At 54.1% G+C, this 19,032-nt stretch overlaps 1 protein-coding gene across 1 annotated transcript; it reads right to left on the reverse strand.

Moving 5' to 3' along the window:
• Positions 1-3,008: 3,008 nt before the first annotated feature.
• TCEA2 (transcription elongation factor A2) lies at positions 3,009-18,912 on the reverse strand. Its single transcript, XM_035343610.1, has 10 exons — positions 18,723-18,912; positions 16,919-16,981; positions 16,213-16,318; positions 14,944-15,034; positions 9,289-9,422; positions 7,773-7,829; positions 6,853-7,007; positions 6,374-6,520; positions 3,951-4,022; positions 3,009-3,325 (listed from the first exon to the last, which is right to left on the reverse strand). Exons 1-10 carry the CDS (start codon positions 18,789-18,791, stop codon positions 3,317-3,319), a joined length of 903 nt encoding a protein of 300 aa, XP_035199501.1. The 5' UTR covers positions 18,792-18,912; the 3' UTR covers positions 3,009-3,316.
• Positions 18,913-19,032: the final 120 nt, after the last annotated feature.

Consider the following 19,032-nt stretch of genomic DNA (forward strand, 5'->3'; position numbering starts at 1 on the left):
GGGGGGGGGGGGGGGGGGGAGCAATCCTGCAACCCCTTTGGGTCCCCAAAAGGTCCGGGGGACATCACGGGGCTGGAATGGGGACAGGAGAGGACCATGTCCCGCGTCCTGCTGGGGGAGAGCCCCCCTGAGGGGGGGCACAGCCTCCAGAAGGGCCCCAGCAGCAGGGATTTGGCCCCGAAGATGCACTCAGAGCGTGGGGAGGGGGAGCCCCAGAGCTGCCCCCTCTGCCAGCCCGTCCCCATCCAACACCCAGCACCGGGGCTCACCCACATCACCCCAAACCCCCGGGGCCAAGATCCGTGCGGGCTGGGGGTGGATTTGCCCTCCTGCAGGCACCAGGACCCCAGAAACGAAGGCTCTGCTCATCCTGCACGACACACGGGGGTCTGCCCTCGTCCCGCGGGAGGAGCTTGGCACCGGGCACGCGGCAGCGGCCAGGCAGGGCTCCACGTGGCGATGGGAAATGTCACGGGGAAGACGTGTAAGAGCTGGGTATTTTTGTACGGCACCAGGAGTTGTTTACCGGAGCCCCGGCTCCCAGCACCGCGCCGTTTCTGCCCTCCCCGGCTGGCCACGGACCCGTGCACCCTTCGGGGAGCCAGACCGGGACAGCCCCGGCTCCTCCTGGCCAAGAAGAGCCCCGGGGCTCCACGTTCATCCCCTCCCTTTTCTCTCTTCACCCCTTTCAAAAAAAAAAAAAAAAGCACTTTTTTTTAATTGAAGATGTTTTTTAAGCAAACAAAAAAAAAATTCCCAGCTTTTTTTATTTCCTTCCTTCCTTCCTCGTGGTGGGACTGTGTGGAAATTCATGTCAGTAAACTTGGTTCTGTTTGCCAAGCTGGAAACGCGGTTCAAGCAAACGCGTTTTTGAGAGAGACCAGAGATGGTTCGTTTGCTCAGGAATGTCGGGCTTTTTGTTACTCGGTCCTTACCAGCATGCGAGGCGATGGCAGGCTGCGAGCCCCCGGGCTCCCGCAGCGGGCGGCAGCTCAAATCCTGCTCCCAGCAGCCGCCTAAAACCCAAGGTAACGTTTGTGGTGGGTACAACAGCAGCAAACAGCCTCGCTGCCTGGGGCGCTGTCCCTGCTCGTGCTCGGGAGCGATGCGAGCGGGGCAGCGCCAACGAGGGGCTCGGCCCAGCGAGCAGGGCAGAGCTCGGACCCCAAACTGGAGAGATTTTACCTCCGAGCCTGGCTTTGCCTCGTTTCCTTACTCGCAGAACGTTCTCAAAGTCTGCTTGGCGCAGGGCTCGGAGGCTGAGCAGCCCTGAAGCCGCTCAAGAGCACGGCAGGGGGTCGGACCCTCTCCGTGGGTCTCAGCCCAGCAGACCCCGGTTCGTCTCCTGCTCACAATCCTGCTGCTTTGAAGCTTCGTGTAAGGGAATCTCCTGCTGAGGCACCTCTTTACCCAACGGCCTCCCCCCTCCCGGATTGCCGTCGCTGTGTAGCTGTTCCTGTCCCAGAAGCTGGAGCAACCGGCACAGGAAGATGCCACGGGACCAGATTGTGCTCCCCAGCTTTTGAGGCGCTCCTGTTTCTGCAGCTCCCCGTGCAATGCAGGACTGTCAGCAAATCGCAGCCGAGCTTAACTCCCCTCCTTGCGGTAATACAAGAAGAAAAGCAACGGCAACTGGTAATTAGCTGGCTCCTGTTCACAGTGCACGAGCCAGAGCGCCTTGGCCAGCTTTGGGTTTAGATCCTGAAGCTTTTTTTTTAAGCATTACTGTGAGGACACTGTTCCCTCACAAGCCTGGCTCGAATAATCCCATCCGCCGCAAGACTCGTGAGGCTTAACAAGTTGTCAGCATCTTTGAATCCTTTCCTTCTTGGGAGACTTGGCTGCACCCCGCAAAGTGAAAGCCCTGAGCAAAGGATCCTGTTGGGATCACTGCCTCGAGAGGAACACAGCCCTCAAAGGGCCTGCGAGCACGTTTTCCATTGCTTTCATGTGGCTGCTTACTCCCCTCTAAGCATCTCCAAGGTCTCTGGTGAATGTCTGCTGTCTGGCATGCTGAAAAGCCAGTGGAAATACTTGTTTTTCACTCCGGAACAGGGGGAGCGATGCTGTAGGAGATGTTACTGCAAACGCTCCTCTACTGCTGGTGAGCACAAAGAGCTGAAGTGCAGAGGGGAGCTCAGGAGATCTTGTGGGGGTCCCCTGAGCGCTGCACCACCCCCGCCAAAGGTGAGGAAACCCAGGAAAGAGAAGGGAAGAGAAATTCGGTCTCAGGCCAAAAGCTATTGTGAGGGAAGAGCTTCCCCAGCAGGTTGTGGTTACAACAGCCCGATCCTGCAGGTCCCCGCAAGGTCACAACGCTCCCCCTGGCCCGTGGTTTCCCTCCACCTCCTTTACTGAAGGCTTCTCCCTGCGCAGAACTGGCTGCTCCCAGGTTCCCCGCATGACAGCCGCTGAGACCAGCTCAGTCAGCAGGAACAGCACCGAGCTGCTGGGCCCTTCCTGCCCAGCTGGGCGCCAAGGGAGCTCTTGGCTACGAGGGTCTCCCACAGAGGAAGCTCTAGGAAACGCAAACCTTTGTTGGGCCGGGCACATCCCTGCTCCTCCAAACTACCAACGTGTTTTTTCTGGTGGCTGCTGTCCGTGCTTTCAGGCCGCTACAACGTGGAGAGCGATGTCCTTGATCCGTGCCGTTGGCATTTAAAGGCATGAGATCGCAAGGTCCGCATCACCGTGCATGACGACACGAATGCTACGGCTGCAGAGCTGGAGAGCCGCACCTCATCGCTGCCCCAAAAGCTCTGCTCCATCAAACGATCTCAGCCAGGTGAGGAAGGCCAGTGCTGCCGCCCTGTGCCCCAGGATTCAGCCCAATGGTTTTACGGGCCGACTAGAAGCTACCTTTCGTGCAGCGGGGGTACGCCCACGAGCAGCTTCTTGCTTTCTGGCGCTCCGGGCAACGAGCAGTTCCCAGCCATCCGGACACTGACTCCCCTGCCAAGCTTCCACGCGGCTCCGCGTCGCGAAGGCAAAGCGCCGCGCGCACACGGTTGAAATAAAAAGTCCGAAACTGACAAATGTTTAATATTAGTTTTTGAAGAAAAAGTGACCATACTCGCTTAAGATGAGAAAAATAACAACTAAGTGTGTTTAGTGAGCTCTCCTGCCACGCCGTCAGCCCACGGCAGGGGCTTTCCAGCAAGGCCCGAGCGGGGAGGCAGGCCTCCCCGCCGCTGCTCTCAGCGCGTGACAATGGCAAAACTCACTCGGGACACAATACACAATTGCCGTGGGAGCCGGCGTATGGAGGTTGCACTCTGATCTGCGTTTGGCTGCCGCTCTCGGGCCATGGCACATATCAGCAGAACTGCAAGAGAAGGGAGTTTAAACCCTGATTAGAAAGCCTCACTACCGAGGGGAGTCGCAGGTCATGCGCTCGCTGCCTAGAAGATGGGGATCCGGATGGCGGGTCTTGTTTCGGAAGCTGGCAAGGGCCTGGGGGTTGTGCGGAGGCAAAGCTCAGCCCCCGCAGCAGGGGCTAAGCAGAGCTCCCGTTTGAATCTCTCAGCTGTGGCTCTGGCACTTTGTAGTGGTGCCAGTTCTGCTCACCATCAGCGGGGAGATTTCTGCTCACATCCAGGCTCTGCACACAGTATAAAAGAGCGTTTTTTTAACAAAAATCCTACGCGACGTCATCACCACCATCTCTCGGGTGGCAGAGGGAGCGAGAAAAGCACTGTGGAGTTGGTCGTGGCAGCAGCGGGGACGTGAGGAAGGAGATGGGGAATGTGGAAGTGAGACATGGCCCCAGCTGGTCTGCAGAGGTGGGATGAACCCAGGAGTTCTTGCCTCTGTGCAGGGAGGAAAGATCACTCGCTAGGGCCAGTCAGCGTTTGGCAAGCACCTCTGAGGACAGCAGCTAAGCATCTGCAGCATCGTGGGTACAGCTACCCTAACACCCCTCAGTGCCAGTAATATCCTTGGTGTGCTACCTTCCAGCGATTCCCACACTCGTTGCACACGACGAAGGTGGTCATGGGCTCGTCGGAGCTGCGGGTCTGCACCTGGGGGGAGGACACAAGGGAAAAGAGAAGCTGAGCACCGCAGGTGGCCTCAGCGCGGGGCTCACAAAGCTGCTCCTTGTCCCTCTAGCCACCAAGGATTTCTGCTGGCCATCTGGTCACGCTGTCAGAAATCATCGAGACGCCGAGGGCTGGGAGAGCACGAGGAGCCTCCCTGCAAAATGAATCTGGTTATTGTTTCACACACAGATTTACACACACACACGGTCTCCGACTCTTGGGAGAATTCCCAGTCCTGCAGCTAAGGCAAGCTTCCCGTTTTATAGGAAATGCCCGTATAAATTGCACCCTATTAAGCCAGCGTCAGCAGCAGCTGCCAGCCAGCGTGCCCAGGGTACACAGGGCACAGACCAGTTTAAATGTCTGGAGCTAAAGGCCACTGCTAGGAACCAGAGGGCTGCCCCACCAGGCACAAAAACGAACCCACAAAGGACACCAGCACGTGCAAGAGCCCCACATCTCAAAGAATCACATCAGCAACAGAACAGCTCGGGCTCTGATCTCCCTTTACAGCCACCTTTTTGTTGTGGTTGTGACCAAGGCAGCAGCGTGAAAATGATCCCACCGGCGTTCAGCAGCAGCTGCCTGAGGAGACTCTTGCCTGAAGACCCCTCGCTAGCCCCACGCTATCCGAGCGACTCGTCTGGGGCAGCGACTTCCCTCCTCAGCCCCGTGCCGCCCGCTCTTTGCGGGTGGCTCTGGCGGTGCACGTACCCGCAGCCCCGCGCGGGGCTGGATGCAGCTGGCTGGGAGACTGCAAAACCCCTCAGCCCATCAAGCGCACGCTGCACAGGAACACATAAAAAAGCACTCAAGCCATTCCCCGTTTCCAGAGCCAGTCCCATGTCCCGGCCTCCCAGAAACATACTCTGGGTTACCAGGTTCTGCACATTTCTCGTCTGGTTTGTGTTTGAGCCATTAAGGAACTCTGATATTTAACCCAGATGTGACGGCTGCCTCTGGCTGGCTCTCGCCAGAAACACATGGTTTGCTAAAAATCAGATTTTCATGGCATTTGAGTACCACAAGACACCAGGTCTGGACTCAAAATACTGGCACTCCCTGCGCAAATCAGACAGCAGAACTATGCCGAGTGTAATTATGGTGATCTCCATGTGTAATTACCCCGTGTGCGAGAGCCATAGCATTTGCATGATGCAAACTAAACATGTTTTGCAAGCACGCTGGATAGCTGAATTCTGTAATTCTCCCCCGATGTTACTGCCTGGCCCTGAACGCTTTCCCAAATGCCAGTTCACCTACTTGAGATGTAGAACATGTCAGTACCGGTGATTGTTTCTTCTCTGGAAAACTAATAAAAAAAAAAAAAGGCTTTTATTTTCCTTCGGATATTTCTGCTGAGGAGATGCTGTCGTGACCTGCCCCAGCTCCGAGCAGTCGGACTCCAGCCCACTACAAGCGAAGCTCGAGGCCCACGTGCTGCCGAGGCGAGCAGCACAGCTCGGGCAGGGCCTTACTGGGGTGTAAGACTGCCGTGCAGCCGAAGGAAAAATCCCCGGTCAGAGCTGCCCGGCTCTCCCCTGTGTTTGCACATCACATCCAAGCACGTCGAGGGCTTTCACTCGGCGCTTGCACGCGCGCTTTTGGGCGCGCCCACTCGGCAAACGCAGTAGCAATCGCGTGGTTGCTGGTGCATTTTTGGGTATCTGCACATTCTGCAACACTGACTCACAGCAAAGGCACATTTATCTCCAGATGCCTGGCACGAACACGGGAACTAAAACGAGCTGGCAACGTACAAGGCTTCCAGCAGCCGTCCATCACGGGGAAGGAATCGCCGCTGCCTGCTCACACCACTGATTCATTTATTCCTTATTGATACTTCACCTGCTTCGTGTTTTATTTTAAATACGTTGGGATCTGTCCAGCCGCAGCTTATCTACGTTCCTAATTTGCACTTTTAATACCACCGACGTGCCTGCCTCAGTTTCTGCAGTCTCTCTCCTCTACGCTACCCGCTCCTTCCTTCTCTGAACCGTCACATCCCCAGCGCCTGCTTCCAACGTGCAGCTCTCCCAGGCTGCTCAGCAAGCAGCACGACATGCTCTTGAAATCTTCCTTGGTGCCGCACACATCCCTGCCCTTCCAGATGCAAAACAGCATTTGCACAAGTGAACAAAGTTACGACAGCTCCAACAAAAAGTGCTGTATTTTACAGGGCCCCAAGCATGCAAAAAGCTTCTCTCTATCAGCAGCAAAATTCCTGCCGTGCTGCACGGCCTGTCCAGGAGCAGGAATTGCTCAGGACCGTGACGGATCGTGTCCTGTGCTGAGGTCAGTGCTGGGGAGGCTGTAGGAGCAGGAAGACTCACCTGGGTGTAGGTGCAGTTCTTCTTCTTGCACTTCCCACAGGTGAAGAGGTCGGTCTGCGTGCCTCCTGTCTTGGCCATCTGATGCTCCCGAATCGCTTCTTTCGTCATGGCTTTCCTGATCTCTTTCAGCTCGTTACTGGCCATTTCCTTTCAAAAAAGCAATAAAATCACATCTGTCCAGTCTTACCGCCACACCCGCCGCGGTCAAAAGAACCAAGGGGACAGAAGGCCCTGACGGATGGGTGTTAAGACAGAAAGCCTTTCAGTTTTGGTCACTGGTCCGTGTTAGACCCCTGTGAGGAGCTGACATCCCAACATACTCTCCACATCGCAATCCCCGCGGCTAGTTTCCTCCCCATGCACTCAGGCAGCAGCTGCTGAGCAATCTGCAGTCCTGGCACGCAGACCAGCCCCTTGCATCAAGCTCCTTCATACGACACGTTCCCTGTCTGAAACCAACCCCGCTCGGGCTTCCTCACCTCCGAGGTCATCACCGCAATCTGCTCGGGGGTAATCGCCCCGCACAGCACGTTCTTTTTCAGCTCGGGGTTTTTGGAGTCCTTCAGATTGGAGATGCGGCTCCTCACGCGGTTTTTGTACTTCATGTCAGTGTTCTTGATGTCTTGGTATATGCGTACGCGGCAGTCAAGGACTTTCCAGCCAACCCAGAAGCCTCCAACCACATCCTACACCACTCACGAATAGCAGGGAGCGCTGCTGCTGCCAGGACACAGACGACGGTGCTGGAAGCAAAAGGCAGTCTCTGCTCTGGGAAATTAACACTGTGTTTGAGAACAGGCCAACGTGATCCCGGAGACCAGGGGCTTTTGCGCTCTGCTAGAAATAATCTCTTATTTTTAGTTATGCTCTGGTTCTTCAACCTGCTCTTCCTCGCAGCAAGGCAGGCACAAAATGCTCCAGAGAGAGCCCAGCTGCACCCCACAGCCACCATGCCAAGGCAAGCTCCACAGTTATCCCCGTCTACACCCAGCTCTACACTTGCTGCTCTGTCTTCCCCGTTTCTTTGACCCCGTATGAGCACACTGCTCTCAAGAGCAAGGCACAGGACAGCTTTTAAGCCTTTGAAGCAGAGCTGGGAGCAGGAAATAGGATTTTGTCAGGAAGGAGAACTTGGGACGCGCAAGCCCACGACGGTGTGAACAGGAAGGAAATCTCCGCGTCAGTCCCACCAGCTCTGCCCTGAGCTCCCAGCACTGCTGGTGGCTCCTGCGTGCCCCAGGAGACGGCCAAGCAGAGCTGGAAGCCGACAGCCCTGACAAGCAGAGCTGCATCAGGACCTCTACACAAAGGCAGCCTGCCCCGTTTCTCCTCTCGGCTCGGTAAATTCGCGGCCTGGAGACATGCAGGCCCTCGAGGAAGCCCAGCACAGCAAGGATATATTCTTCAATCTGGGCTGCTATGTGCTCGCAGTCAGCGCCAATGGCAACGTAGTCATCTGTAAGACAAGAGGAACAGAAGGTCAACGCTTTCCAAGCAGGCACGGGGTCCCTGGGCTCAGTATTTCGGAGACACACATCTGGGTAGTTTGCTATTTTGCTTTACGCGCTCTTTGCATCAAAAGGCATCGCGGCCTTTGCTCTAGGCACCCTCTGGCCCTTTTGAAAAGAGCAGGGATGAAAATAAGCAAACCCAGCCAGTTCGTGCCCTCCGCCTCTACGCCAGGACTACACAAAGCTAACAAGAACCTGCCCCACAAAGAGTTCTCCCATCTCCAATGCATTTTTGCCACAGCTGCGATCAACCAGGAAAGATCTGATCCTCATCAGATGTTGGTGTCACCGAGAAGTAGCTCCACTCAGACCAAATCTGATAGAGCCAGAAGAACAGGCAGCGCTGAAATAAAGCCTTCGTTTCTCTTCTCAGCTCAGGGTTCCGTCTCCCCTTTTCTTTCACATGCTGCTTCTTGCCAATTAAACAGCATCAAAGTGCAAAAACCGTTACGAGCCGGGACGCTGGGTCTGGTAACCACCACCACCAAGCGGGGGAAAGCGGCGCAGAACCGGGCTGAGCTTAGCAGCAGACTTGGGGGAACTACTTCCCAGGCTTCCTACGGGAAGGGTTTTTCTAGGAGTCACACAGCGTCCTTAACGCAGCATATACAAACACACAGAGGAAGGCGAGAAAGAACGACTCTGTGAACTTCTCCACCTGCTGTCTACGTTCCTTGGCTTCAAATTCATCAAACTCTGCAGTGCTTAGGCAGATCCCCCTTTTTCCAGAGGATCTGCAGCTCGGACTCGAGCACGTGTTCGGCTCGAGGTGTTCAAAATCTGACTGTTGGAGATGCTGAGCACCTGCCTCTGTTTTCAGATGGCACAGTGTGAGTGCAAGCAGAACCCAGATCCGCAGAGGACCCCGGTATTTAAGCAGCTCCAGTCTGCGTGGGCAGGGGGAATCTAAGTGCGGGAGGCGACGGGCACGAGCACCATTACCGACAAATTCCGTACAGTGAGTTACGGCTTCGCTTTGTGCCCCAGGGGTAAGCAGAGATGCCAGCTTCACTCTGCAGCAATCGGGCAAGACTGAGACCTGGAAAGGGAAGCAAACACCTGCACACCTGGAGATCAAACTTCTGGCCAGACCCACCCACCGCAGGCTGCGGAACAGAAGACCAAACATGACCCCGTGTTCTTAATTACCGTGCCTCTGGCACATGCCAGGTCCATATCCACGTGTCTGCAGGTGCTGCGGTGCCAGCCAGCCTGACAAAAGGGTGATGGTGGCTAAAGCAAGCTGACAGCAATAATCCTTCGACAAGGCTGCTCCAGAAGAGCCTATCTAAGAGGTGCAGACCTTGGCACTGACCTACGTGCAGGGGTCTCCGGCAGAACGCACCAGGAGCTGTGAAATATTTTAAGTATTTGAAGCGATGCGGGGCTTCCCCCGGCACTCACCATCAGCCTGTAGAGCCGTTGTCAGCATCTCCCTGCATTTGTTGCGGACGGCATCGCAGGTGACGGGCGCCGGAGGGAAGGTGGTGATTTTGGGAGTGGTCGGGGTCTTCGGAGGCTCCTGCCTTTTGTTGGAGCTGAAAGAGAAACTTCACCCGTCAGAATGGCTCAGCTCGGGTCACTGAGGGCAGAGAAGGGATCAGCGGGCACGTGGCCAAGCAGCCTGTTAATTACGGTCCAAGACCAGAGGAAAAACAGTGCAGATGCGTGCCCCAAACCAGCACATAGCGCAAGACAGCAGCCATCACACCAGATACCAGCTCTCCTGTGGAATCTGCTGGCTGTAACTGGAGGGTTAATCCACGAAGCAGGCCTGCTAAACAATTCCTGTTATTGAACGCAGGCCACCTCTGCCAGACCACTGGGCATCAGGTGAAAACATTACGAAGCCATCGGACGGCATCAGTAAATCCCGAGAGCATCAGCACGCCCTCGGTCGGACCGCAGCGCCCGGAGCACGGTGCTGGATTCCTCCCTTGCTTTGCAGGACCCCGTCCCCAAATGCTTTCAGCAGAAAGCAAGCAGAAGCCACCCGAAGGTTAATCACAGCAGGTACCAGAACTGGTTCCTCATCTCACATCCTTCGCCATTAACGTCAGCAGCAGGAAGAAGAGAACAAACAGCCCGGCTCTCTCTAACCACCAAGAAGGGCAGCGTGCCGCCTTCGGGGCAGGAATCAGAGAAGCCTCGCCAGAACAAGGGGCTTCTGTGCAAAGGGATACAGAGCTCACGGCTTCTTCAGCTCGCACACACCGAAAGAAACACAGCAGAACACACAAGGGGATCTTCCTTCTTCCTGTGACCTGGCAAGATACCCACGATGCTGAAAACACCCTGCCCGTTAAAGCCTAACATCTGCACACCGGGTTAGTTAGCCCCGCAATTGCCGCGGATAAAAAAAATCTGGGCTGTTACAATTCCCAGATGATTTTATAGAGCTTTCCTCCCCCCCCCCCAGCCCTAAATCTAGGCAGTAGAACAGCCAATTGTTCAGCTGAGATTACTCCGACTTCAGTGTTTGGGCCATAAAATGCACGTTATTTATTGCCAGCGTCTGGGTAGTATCAGTGCAGCAAGAGACAGACAGGGAGAAAAAGAAAGAAGCCCTGGGATTTCTTTCACCCATGCCATAGGGGCAACATCTCCTTGAGACACAAGTGGCTCGACAGCTGCTGTGAAGCTGGGGCACTACCTCCGGCTTTTTGCCCTCGAAAATAAACCTCTCGTGAGCAGGGACTTCCACTGCACTGTCCCAGAAGGGGTTAGCGAGCCCGCAGCAGAGCGGCGCTAAGCTGGAAGCCTCCTGAACGTGCAGGTGTACGAAGTGAGCCGGACAGCTTCAGGGAATCAGCCCCGGAGCCCCTGCTGCTGCCAAGTTCAAATCCAGGCTGGCCCCGGGATGCCTCAGAGCCCTCAGATCATCGTTAGCACGAGTGGGTTTTCACAGCTCAAAACCTCGTCGGGCCCTTTGCAGATGCATTCACCAGTGCACCTTCGGCAAGTTGCTCAGGTCAGACCTCAGCTCGAAGATCAATTTCTTGCTCAGATGAAACAGAAGGACTCCAGGGCAGAGTAGCCCAGCACCTGAAGACTTGTTACCATCCAGTTCTGCTGGTCAGCACTGCATGAGGCTAATAAACAGATTTACCAAGGCATCCAAACAGCCAAAAACATTCAATAAGATTTACATCACATGTATTACAAAAAAAAAAGGTAAACTTAGCTTGCAAATAATCAATTAGACGCTGATCTCGTTTGGATGGTACTAATTGCTGCCAGGGACTTTTGTGCCCAGGGCACTGCGCACAGCTGACGGCTGGTGGCGGCGCACACGGGGGTGAACGCAGCAAATCACACACAACTCAGCTGAAAACGCTGGCTGGTCTCGTACAAACCAGTCGGGAAAAATGAAACTTCCCGAGGGCAAAGGCAAAAAGCCTAGAGAACACCTCCAACAAAAGGAAACGCTGAAAGGATCGGAGCGGTTTACAGCAGGGAAGACTCTGAGGAGACAAGTGCTGAAATAGTTGAAGCCTTGTTACAAAGGAGGGGCGCAGGGAAAACCCTCTGAGTTATGAATTAGAGGAGACTGCCAACGGCAACTCTGGAAGAACCTTACCCTGATGATTTTGTGGGATTGTCAGTAAAACAGCTTAGAAAAAGGCCTGGGGGGAGCAGCTGGGGCAGAGAGCGCGTGGTCCTCGGAAGGGGTGGCAGAAGGAACTTCCCGAGAGCTCTTCCAGCTTTAAGTTCGTCCCATTTTATAGGCAGTGACACGAAGGTCTCCCAGAGTAAAATACTGGTGGGAACTCTTGTGTCAGGAGTAGTAAGGGATGAAGCTCAATGAATGTTTAAAAACGCAGCAATAACCAGCCAGCACTCCGACGTGCAGGAAAATAAAGCCAGGATGCCAAGTTTCGACACTCAAAGCCAGGTTTTTAAACCCCTCTTTACACAGGTACTACTTGATCTTCAGGAAGGTTCCATCTGCAACTGCTACGGACTTAAATCCTCCGTATTGATTTAAATATTAAACGGGTATTCCCTGGAGGAGGAAAAAAAAGCTAGAGCAGTTGCATGGTTATTCCACGTCTGTGAGCTGATGAGTCAAGGAATTTGCCTCCATGCCCGTACGTGCCCCAGGATGACAACTGATCACTCGTGAATTAGATGAAAGACTCCTGAGACATTCCAAGAGCTGTACTGAAAGTTATTTATTAAGTTTCAGAGGTTGGTTTATTATTAGAATTGTTGGGAAACAGAGCTCAAACGCACCTAGAAGACTTATTTCAGGAAATCCTTGTGGTTCACACTGTTCCTGTTCGACAAGAGAAGGAGCTTGTAAATCTATCCAGACAACAAAAGATCACACACACACCAAAAATAAAACTAAAAATGCTGGAACAAAATGGTGGCAGAGCGAGAGCCATGGGCTACACACACAACTCAGGGCTGCACTGGAAGAAAAAAATCTCACCGAAGAGCCAAATTCAGGCCACGGATCCAAAACCGCCTAATAAAAATCTTCAGAGAACGTAGGAAAAGGAAAAGTTCCTGCTGTCAGACGCAGAGACATCAGGCAAAGCCCGTTAGGACAGGCTACGCTAATGGTCTAAGCTACCAGGTATGCTTCGGATTACACTAAAGCAGCAGGTAATTTCACAGCTCCGCACTGGCGGGTTCGGAGCCTCCAGGTCTAGCAGCGCCAGCCTCTACAGAGGGATTTCTGCATCTGTGCTCCAAAGAGCAAAGGGAAATTTCAGGCCAAGAGCTGTTGGAGTCTTTCCTCCCTGACAGAAGGGGAAGGCCCAGCCAAAATCTGTCAGGCTCGGCGGCTGTAGGATCTGAACGCAAGCTGATTTCGCTGGTATCTCGATGGCAGCCTCAGCTGAACCAGCGAGCATCCCCCGAGCAGCCGGCCAGCCCCCCCTCATCACAGCCTGCACTTTAAAGAGCAAAGCCCAAAAGCTTTGCTGCTCTGTTATTTTTATTTTTGAGGCAGATTAGCAGCTCATTCTGCAGCGCTGGAGAAAAACCACTTCGGGCCGTGAAGAGAGCCTGGCTCAGCCTAGCACCAGACCTCGCCCCTTCTGCTGGATCCGTACTGAGTTCCTCCCTTTGCTGCTGTTTATCCTCCACGACCAAGGGGATGCTCTGCCACTCAGAAGATGCTGGAGGATGAATACGTAGGAAGCATCAAGAGAAAAACTGCAGTAGCCACAGCACACCCTGAAGGCACAGAGGAAGGGTATGCACAAGCCAGAAAGCTCCACTCACAGCCCCCACAGTCTGCCTAATAAAAGAGTGGAGTTTTTTGCCTCTCTGCCTACAGCCAGGATCCCGTTGAGTAAAATTACCTCAGGCCTCCTAGCAGACCCACCTCGTTTTGCTCTTTTTGCTACCACTGCACCCAGGGGATGCAGCGCGCTTCCTCCCCTCCCGGCTCCGCACTCCCCAGGGTCGATCTTGCGAAGGTTAAATCGGGAGCTTCCCTTTCTCTTTGAAGTGCAGTTCTGCTTCCTGGCTCGAGCACCATCAGCCGAGTTTGTAAGGCTTGCCCTTTCCTTTCCCCAGCAGGAAAAGCTCACGAGTGCTTCCACTGCAGCTTCTGGCCTTAGGCTGCAGGGAAAGCTGCTCCCCTTCCCACTAAGGTCGGGCTCGAAGGCTCTCACCCCAGCACCTGACTCCGTTTTCACCCTCCTCAGTCACACAACAGATCTTTCCTGCCTGCACCCTGGGGAAGGGAGCACTAGTCTGTAATTTTATGGGATATAAGGATCATAAAGAGAAGGTATTTGCATCACAAAGCTGGTGGCATTGCTCAGACTAGTTAGCTTACAAAGCATCCCCTTCTCAGCTCCCACTGGCTGCTTTGAGGCCTCCACGCCTTGTGTCCTCTCAACAGGAAGAGAGGAAACAGCATCTAAGAAGTCCCATCCTACTGCTCTTACACCAGTACTGCCACGGGATGCATTACACACACAGATCTGAACAGCTCCTGCTCCCTTGTTGCACGACATCATTACAAGGCTCAGTTCTTCCAGCTGCGAAGTCTCCTTTATTAAAACGTGCGTTGCAACACCTCGCAAATCCCTTTTTGCATTTTACCCAGGTGAGGTAGACAAAGATGCATGTAAATTAAGGTTTCATGGCTCAGCATCAGGAGCTTTCCCTGTCACCAGCCCTGTGCAGAGCTGTGCAGGGCGAGAAGGCTCACAGCAAAACAACAAGCCTTGGGAGACGTGAGCAAAAAAGCAAAGGAGGATCGAAGCACAGAGTGACAAGAAAGCGACCAGCAGGGGACAGGCTGCAGACATGGAAGTCTGCAAACCAGAAACTGTAGCCTTAGTACTCTAAATCTTCTGGCAAACATAGGAAGCTAAATCTTTAAGTGCCAGACCTACGAAGGACCCACCCTCCTGGCATCTGAGGCTGAGGGAAGCCTCTTGCCTCTGGAAGAGGTCCAGGACAAAGGTTTAAATCGCATTTGCCCTCTCCCCTTCGATCAAGCTGCCTCCACTCAAGAGCTTAGCATGTACAGGTCAGCAGAAAGAGGATGCAACACTCAGTGCGTGGCAAGGAACGAGCATGCAGCAGACCTGCAAGAGGGGTGGACACCAGTCCAGAGTGCAAAGAGGACTTCTGCTGCGACTTGCTGAGAAGAGGACAAAGAAATGGAAGTTTTACAATAGCGATGTATGAGTCCATCCCATCCATCGCTTGATAATGCAAAGGCCAAAAATAATCTTCATTCTAAAGAGCTCGATGTTAGAAATAGGCAAAAAAATATAAAAATGCAACAAAAATGTTTTATTAATTTAAAAATAAGAATAATAGAAAAAAAAGGTCATGAATAAAAGCAAAAAAGTCACCAAAGCCACCATCTCTTCTGATGTTTATTTCTGCATTACAGCTCCGTTTAGTAAAAACCCCATGCAGCTCACCCCTGAAGCAGCCTAGACTCCTGGTGCTTGTGACCAGGAATTTGAGTCCCCAAAATCCCCAGCTCAGACACTTCAAAGTAAAAATTAATATAAGATGGCAGCAGAAAATGCGGGTTAGGTAACGGTATCATCTTGGGCTAAAAGGAAGCTTTACCTTTGGTCTTTTGAATTACCAGTGTCCTTCGAGGAAGAAGTTGGCAAGGACAGGCTTTTCTTTTTCTCCTCACTTTTCTCCTCAGAAGCATCTATATTTAAAAAAAGCAAAGAAAAACAAGCTTGGATGCTGAAGGGTTCAGAACTGGTTTCTACCCCACTACCCCGCATGCACTAAACAGTGCCTTAAGCCCACAGATTTGGCCTAGCGTAAATCATTGATCCACAAAAAGAATCAGAATGCCTTCAGGGCCTCCCATGCTTTCTGACAGACCTTCCGCTTGCCTTTAGTAGAAACTAAATCAAATAAAAGCTTTCCCCATCAAAGCAGAGAGCAGCGAGCAATCAACCTTCCCTCCTTAAGAGATAAGCTTCCTCACAAGCCGGGCCTCATCACAAAAGTTCCTTTCAGAGACCCTGGCTGCTGAGCACAAATTGGATCAAGTTGCGCAAAGCGTCTCTAAAGGCAGCGTTTCAAGCCAACAACACGCGAGGGGCCAGTAAGGGCTGGTCCTTCTGGGAACACAATTTCTTGCATGTCCCAAGCGCTGCCAATGGCACAGCCCTGGAGAGGACTTGGATTACACCGCAGGACAAGTTCAACCCAGAGGTAAACCGTCGCGGTGGGAAGGACAGTCCCAGGCGGGACAGGAAAACTGCTGCTGCCTCACTCGGTCTGTTCAAATGGGGGGCCCTGGGTGCAGATCCATCTCACCTAGCTTCAAACTCTTCATCCCGTGTCCTTGTTTCACTCAGCTGCCCAAGAAGTCAGCGTGAAGAGGGTCTGAGCTTCACGTGGGGGTACTTTGCCACTGGCGTAGACGGGAAGATACTGCTTTGCCAGCAGGACACGCGTACGGCTGCCCTTCCGAACCGCCGAGGCCTCTTTATCACAAACGTAACCATGAAGACAACGTTTGCAGGCCCTCCTATCGCTGATTTTGGCATTTGGTGCTGCATCAGCACACGATTACTCAGAGTTACAAGCTTCTGTTCATCAGTGCCCATCACCACGAGAGTGGATTATTACGTGATCGGGTACAACTAAGAGCAGCCCTAAGCTTTCAGTGCTCTTTCCAGGAAAAGCTAACTGGGTTGACAACAGGAATTCAATCTAACGGAACGCCTGGCTGTAGATCAAGCTCAAAAGACACTGCAATTTTAAAGGCTGAATTGCTCGAACATTCTATGTAGATCGATCCCTAAGCTCTCCTGAGAAACCCAGCGCCTCTGCAAGCGGAATCTGACGGGAACACGACGATTTTCTTACCTAGAAGTTTTTTCCAAGACTTGATGAGCGATTTGGCAAGCGCAATCACTTCTTCGTCTGTGCTCTGCTTTCTCAGGGCGTTTACTGACATGCCGATGCGGGTGGACTGCAAGTGAACATTCAGATGAATCATTCAGGAACAGATTCGTTATTTGTCACTGACTGCAATCAGAAATAACCGTAACATAGTCAAAGCAACGACCGAGACACGTAGCATCCGAGCACTTCCAGGGTGATTAGATCCTTACAGCTCTGGAAGGACGAGATGACCGATTCTGGCTTGCTAAAACCGAGTTAGGTGTGCCATCATCTAACGAGTTAGGGTGAAAAAATCCCAGATGCGTATCTTAATCTCTGAACTGTTATTCTCCCCAGTGTCCTGACCATCACAAAGACCCACAGAACCTCCCCGACCGCCCTTTGTGTTCGCTGCTTTAATCTCTTCTTCCCTTTTGGAGATGCCTGAAAGGATCGGAGCAGCTACCCACGTGCCTGCTCAACCGCACGCAAATTTCAGGCAGCACCTTGTGGCCCAAAGCTATTTAATTGCCAGCCCAAAGCCCAGGTTCAGTGCTATTTTCTAGATGTACTGCTTGTTTTGATGCTTTGAGAGAGGCAAAGAGTCAGAGGACATCTATTAAGCCCACGTAAACAGCATGCTGTGCTCCTCCGGACTTCAGCTTTGTACCCTCAGCGTGCAACTCACCTGCAGCAAGTCCAAAGTCATGGGCATGCTTTTCAGTTCTTTCAGTAAATCCATCGCACCATCCTGGAGAGGAAAAGAGATACTGAGAATGAGCGCCTCAGCTTTTAGCTCCGAAATTTAACACAAGGGGAATAAATTCAGAAAGGTGAAACCAAAGCAGAGCCAGAAAACCTTCCTTACAACATCTTCAAGCCTACTGAGCATCAGGCCGTTAGCTCTACGTGACGAGTTTGTTTTCTTTAACACGTGAAAGATCCACCCCGAATCAGAGCTGTCCCCTCGGCACGAGTAATTCTACTACCCCACTATTTTGTGGGCCTAGATTAATGATATTAGTCTGCAAGAACAGTTGGGCAGAACTGCGAGACCCGCCTAAACCCCAACATCACGACAGAGCTGCAGGAACCTTCTTTCCACCACACGGAACCCTGCGTGGCCACGTCCCAGCAGTTACACGGACAGATCACTGCTCAGCACTGGGGGTGATTCCGGGAGCAACGCCCTCGAGCAGCAAAGCGAAGGAGCCGCTCACTCGAAACTCACCACACGAGGCTTCCTCGCAGCCTCCAAGAACCCAGATGCAGAACGTACCCGACCGGGCAATCTGTGGGTACCTAAAGTTGGTAGGCAGAGACAAACGGCAGAGAACCACCGGCCAGAACTCCCTTCGGCAGCAGTTCAGCCTGGGACACGCCTGGCTCCTTCCTCCCGTTCGCCTTCTATCGACGGAGGCCTTCCAGTGCTCGTGTTCAGCAGCTCGTTTTAAACACTACTCAACCCGAGCCCGTTTGCAGCGCAAGACCTCCAGGGCCTGGGATTGTAGCGACACGAAGGAGCCCCGCTGAGAGCCAGAAGATCCTCCCTGCTCCCAGATCACTGCACGAAGCCATCCAGCCACCCTACGGAGCAGGGCCGAGAACACCAAAGCAAAGGGAAAGCTTTGGGCGTGCACACGAGCAACTCACTCGGCACAGCACCCAGACCAAGGTGCTTCCCTCCCAGGCAGCTTCACACCTTCCAGTTTTCCCCGAGAACGAGGAGAGAGACTGCGTGAAATCCAGCCCTTCACGCTGGCGACTCCGTTAGCGGAAACGGAGCCACTCGGGCCAACGGCGGCAAATGGGGGTCCAAAAACTAGAGCAACAAACGGCTTCTCCAGGCAACCGCCCTGCAGGAAGAGTTCGCCAATTAGCCGACGGGCAATCAACACGCTGTGGCTCGGCACCAGATGAAACGCCAGCCCAGAGGGAGGATCGCATGCCGCTCGTTTTAAGAAGCTGCCCCTTTCTCGATGAAGCTCGGGAAGAACCGCAAAGTTGCTTCTTCCCTATTTCAGCGACGGCGCCCCGTGACCCAAATAGCACCTTCCCTAATCCCAAATCTCGGGATTTCCTGCAGGGAACAACTCAAGAGCCCCAGGGGGGGGATGCACAAGGGTCCCCCTCACTCGAGGCGATGGGGAGGGAGGGCTGGGGGTGCTCCCCAGGGTGCTGGGCTGGGGGCGGGTGAGACCTGGGGGCGTAGCGTGGGGCTGAAGGGGTCCCATGGGGGAGCAGGAGCCTCCCCCCCCCCCACCCCCAGGGCCGGGGAAACCCGGGGGGGGGTCTGCACCCCTATGGCAATGGGGGGGTTCCTGCACCCCCACAGTAATGGGGTAGCAGTTAGCAGTGGGGGTCCTGTGCCCCCATGGTAATGGGGTAACAGGGGGAGCTTGCACCCCCAGGGTAATGGGGTAATGGGGGGGAGTCTGCACCCCAACGGTAATGGGGGGGGGGGGGGGGGGGGGCGATCCGCCGCCACTCACCGCGCTCTTCTTGGCCACCATCTTGTCCAGCCGCCGGGCGATTCGCACGATCTCCTCCTCCCCTCCCATCGCTCCGCTCCCCGCGGCGGCCGGGACCGGGGAGGGGGAGACCGGGGCGGGGGGGGGGGGGGGGGGCTGGCGGCGGCGCCCCGGTGCCCACCTCAGCCCCGGTACCGCAGTCCGGAGCGGGCGGGTGGCGCGCGGGGCACGCCGGGACTTGTAGTCCTCGCGGCTGCCGCCCGCCTCTTCCCTGTTTGCGGCCGTGCGAAGGGACTACAGCTCCCAGCATGCTCCCGCAGGCAGGCGGGCG

Source organism: Oxyura jamaicensis, chromosome 20, assembly GCF_011077185.1.
Source record: "Oxyura jamaicensis isolate SHBP4307 breed ruddy duck chromosome 20, BPBGC_Ojam_1.0, whole genome shotgun sequence".
Taxonomy (NCBI): Eukaryota; Metazoa; Chordata; class Aves; order Anseriformes; family Anatidae; genus Oxyura; species Oxyura jamaicensis.

What these genes read in the sequence shown, in the direction of transcription:
- TCEA2 (XM_035343610.1), bottom strand. Translation starts at nt 18,791, where the DNA reads ATGGGAGGGGAGGAGGAGATCGTGCGAATCGCCCGGCGGCTGGACAAG. An exon ending in GGTAATTCAAAAGACCAAAG is followed by an intron (nt 9,423 to 14,943) that starts GTAAAGCTTCCT and finishes TTTCTCTTTCAG; the next exon opens with CTCCAACAAAAGGCAGGAGC. An exon ending in AGCAGCCCAGATTGAAGAAT is followed by an intron (nt 7,008 to 7,772) that starts ATATCCTTGCTG and finishes ACTGCCGCGTAC; the next exon opens with GCATATACCAAGACATCAAG.